Genomic DNA, 14,370 nt, shown 5'->3' with positions numbered 1-14,370 from the left:
TTTTTAAAAGTGTGCTTGGTATCACAGTGTGATAGGGAAGGGTGAATGTAATGATGTTTGCCACTGTAAAGTATTTACAGTTTACCAAACTTTTTTTTTTTTTTTTTGGTCTTTTTAGGGCTGTATCCACAGCATATGGAGGTTCCCAGGCAAGGGGTCGAATTGGAGCTGTAGCTACCGACCTACACCATGGCCACACAATGTGGGATCCAAGCCACATCTGTGACCTACACCACAGCTCATGGCAATGCCAGAGCCTTAACCCACTGAGCGAGGCCAGAGATCGAACCTGTGTCCTCATTGGATTTGTTTCCAATGAGCTACTACGGGAACTCCTACCAAACATTTTTATATACATCCTCTGACACTCTCACGCCTTTTTACACTCTGTTATACAGCCTTGCAGGTCATTTTTGTTTCTCCCTTAAATGCTTGGATACTGAGCCCCACAAAGATTAGAACAGTATGACCTAAGGTCAGTGACAGAGTTGGGGCTCTATTCATGTGGTTATATTTTTCCAAGCCTCTCTTAACCCATTCAGGAAAGGAGAATTATGAGATTCTGGTCTCAAATATGCTGTTTACTCACTGTCACATTGGAAGGTTCTTAATCTTTCTTTTTCTTTTCCTCCCTGTCTTGGTTGGAAATAGTAAAATTTGTGCCTATATATATATATCCTGTAGTTATAATGGACAAAAACGAAAATAGTTGCAGAAACCATTCATATAAAAATGACAAGGGGGATTTGATTTTAGGTTTTTCTAATTTTACGGTATTCTAGGTTTTCTTACAGACTGAAAGCCACCTCTAAATGTTACCAGTTTCAGCTCTTAGATTATGCATTCCATTTCGTTTGTTATGTTTTTTAGGTTTTGGCTCATCTTTTGGATATGGTTTTCTATAGTGATGAAAAAGAACGGGTTATTCCTTTACTTGTAAATATCATGCATTATGTTGTGCCCTACCTCCGAAATCACAGGTACTATTACTATTTAACTAGATTTCTTCGTTAATTCATAGTCTGTTAGTAAAAAACTGTGATCTTTTATTACCGTTTTTGAACTTAGCACAAAATAACTTTATTTCTACCTTAAATTATAGTCAAAAGTATTTCCCTTATGGTGCTCTTTCTATTTCCTGTCATTGCTTTAGGTTATTGTGAACACTTATGAATAACTTAATATGACAGTTAAAGTTGTAACATTACGTTAAGGTGGTTTTCCTTCCTCCTAGTGCCCATAATGCCCCTAGTTACCGAGCCTGCGTCCAGCTGCTTAGCAGTCTTAGTGGGTATCAGTACACGCGGAGAGCTTGGAAAAAAGAAGCCTTTGATCTCTTTATGGATCCCAGTTTCTTTCAGATGGATGCCTCTTGTGTCAATCAGTAAGTCATCTTGATTCTTTGCAACATGATAATGCAGCTCAACAAAGTCTGTTGAAATTAAGTGCTCTACCAAGTAGAACACTTTATTTATTAATTTTTGTCTTTTTAGGGCCACACCTATGGCACATGGAGGTTCCCAGGCTAGAGGTCAAATCAGAGCTGTAGCCACTGGCCTATACCACAGCAACGCAGGGTCTGAGCCACATGTGTGACCTATACCACAGCTCATGGCAACACCAGAGCCTTAACCGAATGAGCGAGACCAGGGATCGAATCCGAGTCCTCATGGGTGCTAGTCAGGTTCATTAACCGCTGAGCCACAATGGGAACTCCAGAACACTTTTTTAATAACAATAATGACAACCATAAAATCTTAGCGACCCAGTGTAACCCTTGTCTCTTCCAGTTGGAGAGCCATCATGGACAATCTGATGACACATGATAAGACAACGTTTAGAGATTTGATGAGTGAGTATTGGGCAGACAGCCTAAGCAGTGTCTTTCCTGTACACATTCTTATTTACTTGGCTCTTTTCCAGAATGCTCTGTTTGTCACATTATAGCTAATACCCTAAGGGAACATGTTAAAACTTAAAGAGGACAGAGTAGTGGAAAATAAAAAGGAAACTATTTGACCATGTCTAATTCGTCTTTGAATGATTTTCCCAGCACAAAGCATAGAACCTGGCACATAGAAAGCACTAAGTAAAAGTAAATGTTGAATGGCACTGAGGGAGCTGGGGTGACCAAGAAAGGCAGACAGGTGGAATAGACCTGTCAGATAGCTCACTCTAAATCCTGGGCTCTGTTTTTCTCCTCTGAGGGAAGAAAGAAAGAGGCCAAGAAAGTCAGAATTACTCTGTACCCACTGCCTCTCCAGCATAATTGGTTTATATGTTAGGATTCCTCATCATAGTTCATCTGGAGGGGAGGAAGGTGTTTTGTTTTTGTTTTTTTTAAAGTTTGAAAGTTGTTATGCTAATGACCTTAAATAGCAGTGAAGCAGGATGAATCTATAGCATTTCATGTTAGTTCCTAACAGAGTGCCCATCTGGAAAAGGGACAGTGTATTCTCTGATCTCCACAGGGTTGTTTTAAGGTTCAGATTCATCTATTTAACATTTATTAAAAGACAGAAATGGGCCAGGCATTATGCTAACCTTAAATAAATAAGAGTATCTCAGGGAGTAAGTTAAGAAGTTGCGACGCTAATAGGGTGATACAGTAGATTTTAAATAACAGTTCAAGATGTCATATTTGAGGGGAAACTAAAGCAGCCAGCCATGAGAAGGTCTAGGGACAGAGTATTCTAGGAATAAGGAACAAAAATGACAGAGGTTTTAGGGTAGGAAAAAGTTTGGTGAGCTCAAGGAAGAGCAAGCAAAACAGTGTGGCTGCAGAAGAGGAAATGGGTGGGGTAAGTATGAGACATGAGTGAAAGTTGCTAGGCCAGGCATTATTTTTAAAGCCTTGAGAAGGATTGAGGCAAATGGCATAAAATACTAAATAAAGGGTTTTATCCAGTGGCACTATGAGTGGTTTTACCTTCTGAAACCTCCAGTTCTAAATTGTCTTCCCTCTTCTGCATTTCCTGCCCATTGGTCTTCTGGCTTGTATATGCTGGTTCTGTTTGCTGGTCTTTCTGCCTGGAGAGGAGCCCCAGGTACTCTACCCTAAGTTCCTCCCTAAGTTTTTTTTTAATGGCTAGAAACCCTGAGACATGTCTTGGATGTCATAGGGTTTCTAGCCATTACAAAATAATAATACAATCCTTTTTCAAATCACTGGATGACTATCACAGCCTCCCTCACTTGCTTTTTCTTTTTTTCACTTGTTTTTTTCTTTTTCAGCTCGTGTAGCTGTGGCTCAAAGCAGTTCACTTAATCTCTTTGCAAATCGTGATGTGGAGCTAGAGCAGAGAGCCATGCTTCTCAAAAGATTGGCATTTGCTATTTTCAGCAGTGAAATTGACCAGTATCAGAAATATCTTCCAGATATACAAGGTAACTAGTAGAAAACTATTTTCTCTATCTTCCAAACTGTAGGTAGGACTTTTTGTTCCTTAGAAAATGTTTTCCCCAAGTTATAAGCTGGGGTGAAATATACCAAATGTAGGTTATGGAAAAGGTTGTAGAATTAGAAACTTGTTCTACTAAACAACAAAAATTATTATAACTAGTGTATAAAGGAAATCAAACACTGAGTTTGTAGGACTTGCCTGAACATGGCCTCTAGTTTATAGCTTGGGTCAAATTACCTAGGAATTTGTTTGAGAATGAGGTGTAAGACCATTTTGCTGTAGAAAGGCATGTTAATGGCTTTTTGTTGTGGATAAGGAATTCGAAACCTTCAAAGGAGAGGACCAGAAGGGAGGCAGAACCGGAAAATTTAAGCTAGAAATAACTGGGGATCTGGAGTTTGGGGCTAGGGTGGAGAATTGTGTAAAGTTTATGACAACCTTCGTCAAATGGGTTGGTGGCCTTCTGTGTCCCGAAGGATAGCAGGGCAGTCATCACCCTGTGCCGCCAAATAGCTGCCAAGTCTTGTGCTAGTGCTGCCCTCCTCAGCAGGGAGCGTGGGGACTGGGATGGGAGTGGCGGTTGTCATCTCTTTGGTGAGGTCATTTCTCTTTCTCAGAAGATACGTGATTCCTTCTTTTTTGACCCTTTCTAATTAGTGTACAGGATGCACACTCTTTGTCCTCTGATTTTTTTTTTTTTAAAGTTGACTAGATCATTGCTATTCAAAGTGTGGTCCATGGACTGGTATCAGTTTGCTAATCCATCCATGATAAGTACAGAAACCATAGAGCAGGCATTTTGAACCTTTATAGCAATTTGATAGAATCTGTTGAATCTAGTAACAAGAACATGGCATTTGTATTTTATATTTCTTTAATTTTTCTCTACCAGTTTGTTTTTATTTTATGAAAATATCCATCTGCAACAGATTGGAAACTTTTTTTAAAAAGATGATCTATCGCCATAGATATTCTGAGAAGTACTGGACTAGATTGTATAGAAAAGCTTATATAAAAATGAGTAATTATTTAGATGTTGAAAACCTGCTGCATTTCTTTCAGAGAGATTGGTTGAGAGTCTTCGCTTGCCCCAGGTGCCAACCCTTCACTCTCAAGTGTTCCTGTTTTTCAGAGTGTTACTTTTAAGAATGTCTCCACAACATCTTACCTCGCTCTGGCCCACCATGATTACAGAACTGGTGAGTGAATTTTAATTCAGTTAGGTAGTAAATCTAAATTATAAAACAATGTGACAAGCATCACCATGCTCACTGGGGAGAGACTCATCTTGGAAGAGAACTGAACTCTGGTTAAGCCTGTTACAGACAGATTTTACAGTGGAAAATAGAAAAAACAAGTCAGATTCCATCTCCATACAGCTTAAACTTTGAAACAGGCACCAGTCTCAGTAGTAGCCCCTTGTGAATCCTTACTTCATCTGATCTGGTTTAGTTCATTCTCTTCTACACCAAATGTTTAACTTTGTCGTGGGCTGCCAGGTGTGGTCCTTGCCTATAGCAGTAACTCAAGAGTGATTGGAGATGCTTGAGATGGATTTAGATGGCCTGACATAAGGCGCGTATCCCCCTTGAGGTGCAGTGCTTATCCCACAAAAGCTGCATCAGAGAGTCCTTGACAAGAGTTTGTAAACTCCCCAACAGTAAGACTTTCCTTAGTCCCACTACACTGTCTGTTCCCCTCCCAGACCATAGCCTGTCACCTGCATCTGAAGGTCTTGGGGAGATGGGAGAGAGATGAAAAAGGAAAGGGAAAGGATTCTATAACTATGAAAACCCAACATTTCTGGCTTGCCCACAAAGAAATTGGCCTTAATATTTTTTTTAATAACTGAAACTCTGTTCCATAATCACCAAATAGAAGCATACTTTCATCTCACCTCTGCCAAATTGGTAGCAAGGCTCTGTGCTAAATCTGCAGTTTTACTCTAAGAAACTAAGTATAAAGATCCTGAAGTTGTATACTAAAATTTGTATGTGGATTAATGAAAGTATAGCCTAAAGACAGCCTGAAAGAAGGATTAAATCAACGTTTAACATTTATTCCATGGTCTTCAGGTACAGGTATTTTTACTGATGGAGCAAGAACTCACTGCTGATGAAGATATTTCACGGTAATACGTAATTCATGTCAGTATGTGCTTGTCAGTGTTGAGTATCCTAAGCTCATTCAGAACATTATCAGTGGGAGAGTATAGACACTCTATTTGAATACTCTGTTTAGTCTGTTATTACCTAACTGATCGTATTGGGATACGTATAGTTTCAGGTATATTAGACTAGATTAAGCTTCACTATTTGTGGCCTTTGGTCTTTAGACACAAATTTAGTTTAAAGCAGTACTGTTTCAACTACATAAGTCACGTCAGTTCCAGTAGGTCAGATCTTGTTCCTGCAACGTGCAGCAAAACCTTTTATGCTGGTAACCTGCCACTAAGGTGTACAGATCTTCCAGAATGATCTCAATTTAACATGTTGTACTTAAAAAGTGTAATGTGCTATACTTCTTTTTAGTAAAGGCAGTTTACCAATGTATGACTAAATATAACTTTTATTTATGTAGGAATTTTTGTACAGATGGAGCTTATAAATTGAAAAGTTTCTTTAACATTGTGGCTTGACTGTATTTTACTCTTCTTTAGTGCCAGGTTTATAAAAGAGAGTCCCCTATACTAATAACTGTGTTTATTATTATAGAAAGATTTCCTTCCACTGTCTTTGCAGAAAGACACTGAGTAGTAGGGAGAGTTCTCTTGGTTTTACAGCTTAATATTTTTATATATTTTTTTTAGTATAACAAGTTATTCTCTATTTTTACTTTTTTTTTTTCATTTTAGGGCCCCACCCACAGCATATGGAGGTTCCCAGGCTAGGGGTTGAATCGGAGCTACAGCTGCCAGCCTACACCACAGCCACGACAACATCAGATCTGAGCTGAGTCTGAGACCTACACCACAGCTCACAGCAATGCCAGATCCTTAACCCACTGAGTGAACACAGAGACTGAACCTGCAACCTCATGGTTCCTAGTCAGATTCATTTCCGCTGTGCCACAATGGGAACTCCTATTTTTACATTCTTAAAATTTAAGGAACAAAAATTAACTTTTGATTTGAGAATAGTAAAAATGAATTTATTCATGACCTTACTTAGCAGTTACTGGTATATTTATCAGAATGATTATGCAAAATATTAGCTGGCACTTTGAGACTTTCTAGAAATTACTTGTTAGTAAGTGGGTACAACTGCTGACAGCATCATCTCCTGCTTCTAGGACTTCAGGCCCCTCTGTGGCCGGTCTGGAGACGACCTACACAGGAGGTAATGGCTTTTCTACTTCATATAACAGCCAGCGCTGGTTAAACCTCTATCTCTCTGCTTGCAAGTTTTTGGATTTGGCTTTGGCGTTACCCTCTGAAAATCTTCCTCAGTTTCAGATGTAAGTAAAAGTGAAGATATTAAATGGATATTTTTGAAACACATTCGCTTTGGTCAGTGACATCTAAGATAAAGTTTTTTGTGTGTAAGTTGAAGTATTCATAATTTTTATTAAAACGTAATTGTCTTGCTGGGGGGTGGGCACAGTCTGTGGAAGTTACTGGAAATGGTTGTTGTGGATAATGTGAAGACTGACAGAGCAGTCAGCAGATTGAGTGCCCACTAGATGCGAGGCAACAGGTGACAGGACTTAGCAACTTCAGATCTAGTGTGGGAGATGCAGTTAGACATGTGGATGTTCTGAGAGCTGGGAGCCCATGTGGCAGAGACCCTCCTAGCTCCACAGGTTAGGGCTGGCCCTCAGGGGAGTTTTAACCACCTTTAGGAGGCTGGAGTGGGCATGGTGTGTCTCAAGTGTTGAAAGATCAGTATTGCTGGAGCAGAATGTCGGGAGAAAGCACCTGTTGTGTAAGGACTTGTAAGCTGTATTAGAGAATTTGGAGTTGAACTCAGGACAGTGGGGAGTCACTGAAGCGTTTAAGGAATGAAATGATAGTATCAGTCTTGTATTTTAGAAATGTTACTCTAGCTGTGTAGCTTGGAGAAAGAACGGGAGGTGGGCAATACTGGAATCGATCTGGCTCTTCTTTCAGATGGTAGTGAATGGAATTAGAGAGGTGGCCAAGGGGAATGGAGAGAAACTCTAAACTCTCCTAAGTGCCTTGTTTGTAAGTGCTCAAAAATATTTAATTATGGTTTTTTATATTTAAATTTTTGTAACAATAGGCAAACTGATTATCAAAATGTAGCTAAGATAATTTGATAATTTATCCACATGATCAAATATATATTTATATAATGTATTTAACTGTGTTATATTATTCTTCCAAGAGGGAATATTCATAGGAAAAGAGTAATATATCAGAATCTTTGGTATTTGGATATTCTTAAATCTCTAAAAATTGCTGTTGCACAAACTTACTTTTCATTAAATTTAATGGTAAGAACTAGAATTTTTTTTTTAGATTAACTCCATTTCCTTTAATTTTTTTTTTTTTCATTTGAAAACTGTATACATCTGCTTCTTAATGAATTTCAGTGGCTGGGTATCTGCTAATCTGATGTTAACTCCTAAAGAAGTTCAGAAAAGGATACTAAGCAGAATCGTAGGCAAGTGGCCCCAAATTAGGTGCTTATGTTCACAAAGATGATAGTCTTCATGCTCTAGGAAGAATATTAAGTAATATGCTCATACTATTGGCTTTTTAACTCCATGATGAGAACCAAAATGTGTTTATCTTCTTGTCATTATAAAAGGGTTGAAAAATGCTATAATATTAACTACAGTTTTTTAAACTGTCTTTTAAAAAAATCTATAAGGTAATAAAAGATAACATGGAGAATTTAATAATTTTGGAAGAGTAATACCTTTTTAAGCATGATACATATTTCAAAAGTTTAAAATATATATGTTTTTGTTTGTTTTTGTCTTTTGACCTTTTAGGGCCGCACCTGCAGCATATGGAGGTTCCCAGGCTAGGGGTCTAATCAGAGCTGTTGCTGCTGGCCTACACCAGAGCCACAGCAATGCAGGATCCGAGCCGCTTCCATGACCTACACCACAGCCCACGGCAACGCCAGATCCTTAACCCACTGAGCAAGGCCAGGGATCAAACACACAACCTCATGGTTCCTAGTTGGATTTGGTTTTGCTGCGCCATGACGGGAACTCCAAAAGTTTAAAATATTTGATAGTTTAATTACACAGCATTTTTAGTCTCTCTGTGACTAAAAGATAACAACGTTTAAAAGGCAGCAGTGAGTTGGGGAAAGATATTTGCTATGTAAATGACCGAAGTCTAATTTGCTTACTATGTAAAGATGGCCAATCCAACAGAAAAATGACCTGAGAGAGCTAACAAATAGATCGTAGAAAAGGAATGGCTTGTAGAGAATTCCCATTAAGAACCCAACCTAGTATCCATGAGATGCAGTTCTATCTCTGGCCTCCCTCAATGGGTTAAGCATCTGGTGTTGCCATGAGTTGTGGTGTAGGTCGCAGACATGGCTGTATCTGTAGCCTGCAGCTGCAGCTCCAGTTTGACCCCTAGCCTGAGAAGCTCCTTTAAAAAAAAAAAAAAAGAAAGGAATGGCTTGTAAACGTAGGAAAAGGTGTTGTCATGCTCATAAGAGAAATTCCAATTAAAATTATTAGTAACTATCAGAATGGTAAAGATATAAAAGTATATTTCACTTTACCCCTAACAATAGAAACAGTCTTTATTTTTGTTTTTTTAAAAGCCATACCTGCAGCATATGGAAGCTAGGGGTCAAATTGGAGCTACAGCTACCAGCCTACACCACAGCCATAGCAATGAGGGGTCCAAGCCACATCTGTGACCTACACCACAGCTCAAGGCAGTGCCAGATCCTTAACCCCCTGAGCGAGGCCAGGGATCAAACCTATGTCTTCTTAAATACTGGTCGGGTTCTTAACCCACTCTGTCACAATGGGAACTCCCTAGACATTGTTATTCTTGTTGGAAGTGTACAGTGCTATGATAAACCTCTCCAGAAAGGTTTATATTTACCAAAATTCAAAATATACATTCTTTTTACACCAGTGATTCTACTCCATGGAAAGATTTATCCAACCTCTGTACTCAGATGGTGCAGAAAAGTCAACATTATGTAAGGGTGTCAGTTCTGCACTATTATTTGTAGTAGCAAGAAATTGGACAGTCTAGGGGACTGGTTAAATCATTACCTTCCAACACTGGAAGACAATGTAGCTGTTTAAAACGATGGTGTTTTGGAGTTCTCCTGTGGCGTAGTGGATTAAGGGTCTGACATTGTCTCTGCAGTAGCCCAGGTCATTGCTGTGGCATGGGTTTGATCCCTAGCCCGTGAACTTCCATATGCTGTGGGCATAGCCAAAAAAAAAAAAAAATGGTGTTTATGATCTTATCTCCAAGGTATGTAATAAAATAAGCACCAATTTTATTTATTAAAAGAGGAGGGGGTTGCTTGTATGAAAATGTTTTCTTTTATGCACAAACTCTGGATGGGTATATATGGGTATATAAGAGAAACTGGCAATAATGACAGAACCTGTCTTGGGCAGGAGACTACCTTTCTTTGATATGCCTTTTTACACCATTTGAATTTTTCCATAGATAGCTATTTATTAAATACAAAAAATAAAAATAAAATGGAAGTATGAAAGAAATCCTACTTAAATTTTTCTTAAGTCTGTTCAGTTCTTCACCCCCTTACTGTGTAGTTAGGAAACATCTGGCCAAATATATGTTGGAAATTTTTACCTATTAATGAATTGGCATAGAAACATTTGCTGAGTTACTTGCCTCGTGTTCATGAAAAAAATGGTGTTTGAGTACTTTGCAAGTTTACATGTTCATTTACTCATAACAATGCTGTGAGGTAGTTAATAATGTATTAGAAGGCTCACATTAAGAAACATGCCCAAGGTGCCAGGGTAATAGGTGGCACAGCTCAGATGTGCAGCTGTGTAGGTGGTGGGGCCATGAGGCATCGATTGTACATGGCCTCACCTTGCATGACACAAAGTGCATCTTGCTGATATTAACACTATTCTTCCATAGGTACCGATGGGCCTTTATTCCAGAAGCCTCAGATGATTCAGGTTTGGAAGTCAGAAGGCAGGGCATACATCAGCGAGAATTTAAACCTTACGTAGTACGACTCGCAAAACTTCTTCGGAAAAGGGCAAAGGTATTGCATTCCTTTTTAATTTATTTTTAAGTGTAAGAGGATAAAATTTGTAAAATATACTTATATGTTATGTACATCCTCCACTGCATCAGGTTAATTAATTACATACAAGTCTTTGCCCAAGAAAATGGTAATGAATTTCTTAGGCTCATCAGTAGGCCTTTGTTACAAATCTTTTGTCTTTTTTCCGCATTCAAAAAAAATCTCAAAAGTAAAGTATATAATTTGGATGTGCCCTGGGTTGTTTCACGGGTCCTAGTTTGCAATATGTGCTTTGAGTGCTCAGAAATTTTCCAGTCTTCTGGGGTCCCCTTTTCAGGCAGCAGCTTCTAAACCACAATACAGTCTTAGAAATGGAATGCAAAGAGGTGACTTAAAAGGAGATCGTTCTTGAAGGGCATGAGGAATTTGATTTAAAATCAAGACGTTTTTTTAGGGATGAATAAGTAAAAGAACAGAGAGGAAGATGAAAGTTGATTCCAGAATTCAGGACAGGACGTGGGTTCTTTCACTTTGCTATTGCAGGGTCTGCAGAAGTAATTGTGACAACAAATGCAGAAGCAGCATGATTATTTTTGACCCCAGGCACACGGACCTTCTGTCATTCCCACATGTCATTAGTGACCAGAGTTTTTGCAAGACCTCTCTCTTATGTAAGGTATAACATTATAGTTTTCTGCACAGAATTTGTTCCACAGAATAAAAAGTGTTTTGCCTGGAAAGTATTTTTCCCATCCAAAACACCTTAAACAACAAGGTCTTCATGGCCAGGCACAATTTTCACTGGAGCAAAGGCTATGAGTTCTCCTCTTTCCTTCCACAGGACAAGGAGGAGGACTTTAAGACAGTGATTTTGGAGGGATTGGAGATGGCCAAGCATCAGGTGAGGGTGGCTTTTTGATGCTTGTGATATGGCAGCGAAAGTTGCCACATCTGGACCAAATCTTGAGACACAAACCCAGGTCTGGATTTCAACAGTACAAGAGAGGTAAACAGCAAGGAAGTCTTTTTTCAAGTGTAGATTGTTGAAGTGAAAGGAGAAATCATTCAGAAGAAAAATGTTTGACTTTTTATTTCTTATTGAGGTTGTGATGTAGTTCTGATTAAGAAGAGCAGAAACACTAAACAAGTGCACTCTTCTTGGTCAAGAGCTTATTAGTAAAGGTTCTTTTTGAAAGGTATTTCCTTTTGTAAACAAAAGGTTACACCACAGATCTCTTACATTTCGAAATCAGCTGCGTACAGGGTTCAAGCTTATTACCACTTCAGATTTCTTTTCCGAGTAAACTCATCTCTGTTTACCTTTATTTACTGTTGAATTGCCCTTTGACTTAGGCACCTAAAGGTGGTGTGGTCAGCCAGTTAGTGGGATGGGGTAGCCAGTTCCAGGACTGTCATTAAAACCAGTGTTTTAATGAGGTAAGAAAAAGGAAGGTGGTTTTGTAACAAGAAATAAACCCATTGATTTTTTCTTTTTCCTCTCTTGGCCATAAAGAACTGGATGATCTTATTTGCTCCTAGAGTCTTCCGCTTTAAATCTATTTTCTTTTCTCAGGATTTTATTTTAAAATAAGTGAACCACACAAGAAACTAAGCTGGATTTTGCATCTGCTTTCTCTGCTAGAAAACTAGTGATATTAAAATATTAAATAAAATTTCTCAGCCAACATCTGATCTTAGAAGGCAAACTCCCATTTGTTAATGAATATGACATACTATAATTCTCCTTCCTAAGTCCCATTTGATTTTTCTCCTACCCAGTTGTTTTCGTTATCTTTTTTTTTCCTTCTTTTTGGGCTTTTTAGGGCCACTGTGGAGGTTCCCAGGCTAGCGGCTGAATCAGAGCTGTAGCTACTGGCCTACACCACAGCTCATGGCAACACGGGATCCTTAACCCACTGAGCATCAAACCTGCATCCTCACGATACTAGTCAGAATTGTTTCCGTTGAGCCACAACAGGAACTCCTGTTTTCATTATCTTTAACTGAAGTGCATGTTCGTTACTGACTCTGGTCCCCCCCACACACACCCCCGTTCAGACATCTTAGGAACTTTCTCCAGACAGACTGATGTCTGCAGCGACATGTGTATAGTTTAGTCGGCTTCTCAAACTAGCCTCCTAAGTATGTAAATGATTGTGTTTCTATTTAGTTGACATTTTCATTTGACTTCTCTACTGCAAGATAGATTGTATGGCCCATTGGATAAGTGAGGGTCCCTTCTGGATCTTGCCCACTGATGCAAATGGCAGAGCCCAGCTTTCCTTCTCATGAAGTTTAGCACAACACAAAATCAGATAGCATTTTCTCTCCTGAGGGTCCCTTTCCTTTCTCTGCTACTACTGTGATAGCAGCAGGGCCCATGGTCAATAATTACTATCTTGGGGCAAGTTTAAGCCATTTGGCTAATAGGAAGTTGATTTACTAATAATGAAATGTGTAAGGCCCTTTGTCCCCAATTTTGTAGTCACTTTAGGACCCAGTCCTAAAATTAGTGGGGGGTCCAGAAATCTGGGAGCTTTTTGAGTATATGCAAAGCACAACCTAAATGTTTGTATTTGACTTTTCCCTACCTGAAATCAATTCTAACTAAGCTTGCTTGTGCATTCTAGTTGGCAAATATTTCTACGTGTTAGACCCTCTGTACGATTAATAATGGCACAGAAGGCCAAGGTTTTAGTGAGTCTGCGATGGAGACTTCATGTCTTCATTTGTATTCCTTCCTTAACTCTGCTGGCAGATGTTTAAGTTTTCTCACGTACTGCAGCGCCTGTTCCTAACTGTCCCCTTTTTGTTTCCTGCAGAAAAATCCAGAGGAGGACACATCTGGGCGAGCACTGGGCTGGGAGCCGGGGCACCTGCTGCTCTCCGTGGGCACAGTGCGCAGCCTCGCACAGCTCCTGCCCTTCTTCAGTGTGCTCAGCCAAGTCTTCAACAGCAAGGTCACCAGCCGCTGTGCCGGACACTCAGGGAGCCCCGTCCTCTACTCAAACACCTTCCCTGGCAAGGACACAAAGCTGGAAAACCACAAACCGTTTTCCAGCAAAGCCAGGCAAAAAATAGAAGAGATGGTAGAAAAAGATTTTCTGGAAGGGGTGATAAAAACTTGAGCACCACAAGTGGTTCCATTTAGTGTAAATGTAATTATTTAAAACCAACAAACATTGCTCTGAGTTGTATAGTTTCTTTTTTTGTATGTAACAAAACACGTTTCAGGTTGTATTTAATTTAAATATTTGTAAATAAGAACAACTGTCTTGAATGTGGCCTGAATCAAGTTTAAATATTGTGGGCTCATATTGATTATGATGCCTAAGAGATCTATATATACGTATATAGTGCATTAGAGTCCATTGTTTTATTGTCATGAGTTGTCTTAAATCTGCCAAATACACACTGCACATTTTTTTCTATTGGTTTCAGGCTTGTTTAATTTAGATTGGCTGGGGATTCTTTTCTTTCCCTTATTAACCCCATTCTCACATTGCAATGGCACCACTTCTCTGTCAGAGGCCCGGTAATGTACCACAGCCAGTTTCTCCCACATACCTACTAAGAGGAGTAAATAGTAATGGAGCCTGGGCTGGGCATCCCTGTAAGTGTAGCATAAGCACCTCAAGCTCGGTGCAGAGCAGAGGTGTCCAGCCTACACATTCACACCTCCAATCCCTGGTGATGTTAATCAAAGAGGTAAGTCAGGAGTTCCCGTAGTGGCGCAGTGGTTAATGAATCCGACTAGGAACCATGAGGTTGCGGTT

At 39.4% G+C, this 14,370-nt stretch overlaps 1 protein-coding gene across 3 annotated transcripts in view; it reads left to right on the top strand.

Annotated features, from left to right (window-relative positions):
* DOP1A (DOP1 leucine zipper like protein A) overlaps positions 1 to 14,029 on the top strand; it is a 108,002-nt gene extending 93,973 nt beyond the window's left edge. The window contains exons 29-38 of one of the 3 annotated variants that reach the window (XM_047763234.1): positions 871 to 980; positions 1,235 to 1,384; positions 1,791 to 1,852; positions 3,235 to 3,387; positions 4,467 to 4,603; positions 5,480 to 5,535; positions 6,696 to 6,860; positions 10,483 to 10,612; positions 11,436 to 11,495; positions 13,417 to 14,029. In XM_047763234.1, coding sequence (XP_047619190.1) covers positions 871 to 980; positions 1,235 to 1,384; positions 1,791 to 1,852; positions 3,235 to 3,387; positions 4,467 to 4,603; positions 5,480 to 5,535; positions 6,696 to 6,860; positions 10,483 to 10,612; positions 11,436 to 11,495; positions 13,417 to 13,722 — 1,329 coding nt within the window. In that variant the 3' untranslated portion in view covers positions 13,723 to 14,029. Of the gene's footprint in view, positions 1 to 870; positions 981 to 1,234; positions 1,385 to 1,790; positions 1,853 to 3,234; positions 3,388 to 4,466; positions 4,604 to 5,479; positions 5,536 to 6,695; positions 6,861 to 10,482; positions 10,613 to 11,435; positions 11,496 to 13,416 lie in introns of those variants that run through there. The other 2 variants (XM_047763241.1, XM_047763249.1) reach the window with 2 other exon arrangements.
* Positions 14,030 to 14,370: the final 341 nt, after the last annotated feature.

This window comes from Phacochoerus africanus, chromosome 2, assembly GCF_016906955.1.
Source record: "Phacochoerus africanus isolate WHEZ1 chromosome 2, ROS_Pafr_v1, whole genome shotgun sequence".
NCBI lineage: Eukaryota > Metazoa > Chordata > Mammalia > Artiodactyla > Suidae > Phacochoerus > Phacochoerus africanus.
The sequence above is the reverse complement of the archived record's forward strand: the minus strand, read 5'-3'. Positions and strand labels throughout refer to the sequence as shown.